General features: G+C 35.4%; 1 protein-coding gene across 1 annotated transcript; it reads left to right on the top strand.

Annotated features, from left to right (window-relative positions):
* Positions 1-1931: 1931 nt before the first annotated feature.
* On the top strand, positions 1932-4731 carry LOC124374036 (dual specificity tyrosine-phosphorylation-regulated kinase 2-like; the record flags this gene model as incomplete). Its single annotated transcript, XM_046832338.1, has 3 exons — positions 1932-2104; positions 2790-2919; positions 4601-4731. Coding segments are annotated over 3 exons (352 nt in total), but the record flags the coding sequence as incomplete, so codon positions are not given.
* Between the last annotated feature and the right edge of the window lie 680 nt (positions 4732-5411).

Genomic DNA, 5411 nt, shown 5'->3' with positions numbered 1-5411 from the left:
CTTGGTCAGGCTTTAAGTTTGCTGTCAGTAGTCTTTTAGATCTGAGTAGACAAGAATGGAGTTTCCCTTTTGGAATTAGACTAATATTTAGGGAATTGTCTATAATATAGAGTTACTGCTGGTTCCTTAGTAAACATCCCCAAATTTCTTATCAATTTTGTAATTATGTTTTTCAGGAAAACGTGTTACTGGAAGCAACGAAGTGTAGCAGTTCCATCAAAGTGATAGACCTTCGGGCAGTTTCGTGTTACTCACACCAGAGAGTCTAACACGTACATACGAACAATCACGGTTCTATCGGTTCGCAGCAGAAGTGATCCTCGGATCTTTTCCGTACGGCACTTCCCATCGACATGTGGGAGTTTAAGGTGAGGCCAACTTCTGTTGGGTGATTGTCACTGAATTGGATTTCCATAGTAGTCAGGTCTATGTATTAATTGAATCCTATCAAAAACCAATTTCCAGCGTTGTTTTAATTGGCCATTCATAATTTTGAAATCTACACCTTTACGTTCGTATTACCAATTTAAATCCTGTTTCTTATAATTATGTTTGGGATCCAGTGTGGCACATATATTGGACAGCATATACTTGTGCATTAAATTACATTTTGAATGACGACTGACTTTGAACAATAAGATATTATACTTTAAACAATATCTCTTCTGTAAACAAGTTTGTTTAAGGAATGTTTTCCTCTGTAGTAAAATTTTCACCTTGATAATACTGTATAATAAAGAAACAAGTAATAATATAATAAAAGAACAAAAGTATTATTATAATAATTCAACAGAAATATTATGTATAATTTAAACTAAAACAGGGGAATATGCAAAACTAAAAGTCAACGTCATAAAATCGTCTAAAACAGAATTATAGCAGATATGAATAGTTTTTGTGAAAAATCGCTGACAGCTTGTCACACAATTAGCCAGCCGTAAAATATAAAGAAAGGGAAAAGAATAAAATCAACTTAATAGCTTAATGGACTGTTTTCCAGTTTACAACTCATTTTTAAGTAAAAAATGTTTACAATACAAAAACAATTCCTTTCTCCTTACTGCCGAGGAAAATCAGAAAGTTATGTTGTAAAGGTAGTAAATAAATGGGCACTTTCTGTTATAAATACGGTAATTGCTTAACATCCAAAAAACCAACAGAAAAACGCCAATATTTTTTATTCTGTTTGGTGTCTATGAAAAATAGATTTTCAAGAATATGAACATGACTTAAGACTGATTCCCCTACAGTATTCAAAAAGAAATCATACATTAGAAAAAGTAAGTCATTAAAAAAGACTAAACTTTTATGTTTCACACATGTTTTAGAAAACAAACATTCATTTTTGAAAAAATGAGCCTCACACCTAAACACACCCAACAACCCATGTGATCCAAAAGTTATAAAAACCTTTTCCAACACTTTAAAAAATGAGTAGTTGATTTTGGCATGTAAAGAAAAGAATTATTATTCTTTTATGTGTTCTGAGTAATTGTAATAAATAATCTATGTATTGGATGAATGTCACTGAGATGTGTGATCACGTGCCAATCCAGTGAAGACATGCATACCAAACTGCCCATGCAATCACAGAGCAAATTGCTACCAGTATGAGGGTTAATTCAACAATCGATAAACTGATAACGGGTTATTTTGTTGTGTTTATGTATAATACCAGTAAGCAATGCTGTGTTACCCAACACTTATCATCTCGAAGTCACCTCAAGGTTAATTGTCAAGTTTGCTGATAACAAGTGCCCTACTTTGGGGCAGAGCAACCTTCACTTGTGTCATATAAATAAAACTTGTGTAAAGCCTAAATAAGACTTCATGGAGATATTCTGTGGTATTTTGAGAATTCATGATTTGACAATGAAGTAAACTTGTTTTCATAAAAAAACAACTAAACCAAAACAGTAGTTAATTCTCAGAATATACTCAGCAAAGTTGACGTGTGCAGGTTGTATCCTGGCAGAGCTGTACACTGGCTACCCTCTGTTTCCCGGGGAGAATGAAGTGGAACAGCTGGCCTGTGTCATGGAGGTCCTCGGAGTCCCACCCGAGGATGTCATCATGAATGCTTCCAGAAGACGACTATTTTTTGGTGGGTTTCTGAGATTTTAACTTCATTTTTTTAATGTAAGCTGTGCATCATGTAAAAAAAGAAAAGATGGATTTTTGTTTCTAAGTCAAGCAGTAGTAACAATATTTTGTAGATGAGCAATTTCTTTATATTCATGTAATTTTTATTTGCTTCTTATTAAAATAACAAGGACAAACTAGTTTTTATTTATTTTAATTCCTGGTAAATGAGAAAACAATTATTATAGTGAGAAAACAAATAACATTTATTAAAAGGATTGGCCATGACATTTTGTTTTGTCTCATTCTAATCACATAATATTTGTGTAATCAGTAAGAAAATGAAAATAAAATCATTGTTACTTACCGGTGTAACAATGGTTGGGAGAGGGGGTGATGAGATAGAACTCCCCTAAAAATTAAAGCATATTTCTATAACAGCCATAAAACTTCTTTGAAATATAGTAGTTAAATGTTTTAATTTAAATATTAATCTTAATTCATTTAATTTTTGATTAAGCCCATGTCCATCAATCGGTCTGCTCTCAACCAGTCCTCATTCCTCCAAGCAAAGTCCCAGTTATGCTACAGTTACTTACGCAATTAATTGGATCACTTACTCCTCCACCTTCACTTAATTCTGAATATGCCTTCACTTTAATTGATGTTCGACAAGTGAGATTGACAGAATTTGTGTTTTGCTGCAGACTCTAAGGGCAACCCGAGGTGTATCACCAACAGTAAGGGTCGCAAGAGGAAGCCAGGCTCCAAGGACATTGCGACAGCCATTCGCTGCAATGACAAACTCTTTGTGGACTTTATTACTCAATGTCTCAAGTAAGTAGCTTATTGTAAATAAAATCAAGTCTACTCCATTCCAATACCTGTGACATTCATATTATTGGAATATTAGTATAACCATAGAGAATATAACATTTCGTACAGAGGGAGGACAAGCAATAGGGCAGAGACACTGTCTTGCTCCAGCTAAGCAAGTGAATTAAGATCGTGCTAAATGTTGATTCTTGGTTTTTGAAAGAACACAATGGCAAGGTCACTCAGGCTGTTGTGCTACACTCAATTTTTACTACATTTGTTTCACTCACTTCACCTAGGCTTAGTAGTTTTTCTCATGTCTACTATGTTATACTAATTAAAGTTAACAAGCTACTTAACCATTTAAACTCATGTGCTCTTTAAATTATTCAGTATAGATTATTACTTATACTTCTTTAATGGCCATCACTTATCTCAGAAATTTTTAGAATAAAATTTAAAATAGGATGACCTATGATACTTCTGTTACAATTCGATAAAAGAATGTGTGACCATTAGGGATGGGTAAAATAGCATCTAATGTACCCACCACAGTAAACCGGCTTTTAGAAAACCGTTGAGTATTATACAGTACTTTCAGTTTCACTTAAACGTTTTGTGGAGCAGTTTCAAAACACAACTATTCTTTGTAGACGATTCCTGTAACGGAACAAGTCATGCGACATTGAGAAACTATGTAAAGTTTGCCATTGCAGAGAATTGCTCCTTCCCAATAGTTGGGATCCATCGCTTTGTGGACCAGTTTCGGCACAACAGTTCTTTGCAAACCGTTTTCCGGCTGCAACTGAAACTATTGTGACTGTTGCGGAAGATTCCCGACTTTACCCATGCCTATTGGACCATGGATAACTGCTAGTATTTCATCTTTGGGAACTCACTTCAAACATATAGAATAAAAATAGATGCGAGACAATTACTTTGTTCTTCATTGAATGCTCCTTTATGCTTTGGTTATATTCATTTATGATATTAAAATGTAGAAGCACACCACTCCACGTGTTGCATAATAAGCTTGGTTGTTTTAAAATCTATAGCTCATGTAATTCTTGAAATATCCTGTGTACAGATAGGAATACAGACAATCATACAAGAAGTAACTTTTACCTCCTCCGGACAGATGAAGGAGAAATTTTGTCAGTCTTCCAAAATGATAAGCTCAATGACACTCAGCCAAGTTCAATGATTAGACCATGCACTATCACTGTCTTGTTTCTTGTTGCCACCATGGTTACCCATAAGACCAATGTAAAAAATATTCATATACTCAGCCAAGTCCCCATGGATTGACGTCATCGAAATCAGTGTTGCCCATATAAAAATGAAGCTTCATGCAAACTTTCAAATGTTTAGGTCAGTTAGTTTTCGAGATATTGTGCAGACAGAAGTCAAACTTAAATGTATAGCATATATAAGTATGTGATAGGCTTTGATAACGCTCAGCCAATTAGTTCTTTAGCACAATTACCACTTTAATATGTAATATTCAGATTAGATATTGTTAAGCTGATTATTTGATTTGTATTTTCTTAATCAAAATTGTCAAGTTTATTAAATATTTAAGAGTCAAAGGAATATATTGAATTTTTGAAAATTCTTGGAAAATGAGAACAACTCGTATATATATCAGAGTTTTACATTTTCCTCTAGTAAACTGGTTAATAGTGATCTGTGTGTTTTTCAGTTGGGACAGCAAGAAGCGTTTGTCACCTGACGATGCACTAACGCCATGAGTGGCTCAAATCAGCGACAGTGGCACCCAGCGCAGGGGCAGAGGTGCGGCGGTCGCCCTCCTCAGCTAAGCCACCAGCCAGCAGCTGCATACAGGATCTACCGTGCCGGCAAACCGACCAAGCCGGACCTCAACCTAGATGACTCGGGCACCTTTCTGCCACCCATACTATGAGAACAGAGCAGGAGCCTGTAAATAGACTTCGCTGCGGCGATACTTGATCTCATGAGGACAATCAGTGCACGTGTGTGCGTGCGTGAACCTGCGCGAGGCGGTATTGTTTCGTGTTACCAGCGACGACTGACTGACCGGGCCCGACACGATTTTTCCAATCGTTTAGTCAACTCCACTACCGATCCTAGAAAAGATTAGTATTAAGATATAATTTTCCTACTAAAGTGTTTTGCTTTAAACTCGCTCGTTTTATTTATAATATTAATTTAGTCATAATAATTTATATTTCTTAACCTCATGAAACTTCTGTTTCACGACCGTATCTGTTAAGTACTCTTATCCTATTAAGTTTTTATAAACTTTTGTGTTTGTCGCTTTTTCTGGCTTCCGTTATTGGACTTTGAATTTCAATGTACATACAAAGCATCGCTACTGTATTTATCAAATGTATTTTATGTTAGCCCTAATACTAATACCAGGATAAATGTTGAATCCCCGTAAACTCAGATATAACCAGAATGCTCAACAGATGGAGACAAAGCCAGACTGTACGTGATGTGATCACAAAGCCAGACTATATGTGATGTGA

This window comes from Homalodisca vitripennis, unplaced genomic scaffold (assembly GCF_021130785.1).
Source record: "Homalodisca vitripennis isolate AUS2020 unplaced genomic scaffold, UT_GWSS_2.1 ScUCBcl_7058;HRSCAF=14568, whole genome shotgun sequence".
Taxonomy (NCBI): domain Eukaryota; kingdom Metazoa; phylum Arthropoda; class Insecta; order Hemiptera; family Cicadellidae; genus Homalodisca; species Homalodisca vitripennis.
This window is presented reverse-complemented; position numbering and strand designations above follow the sequence as displayed.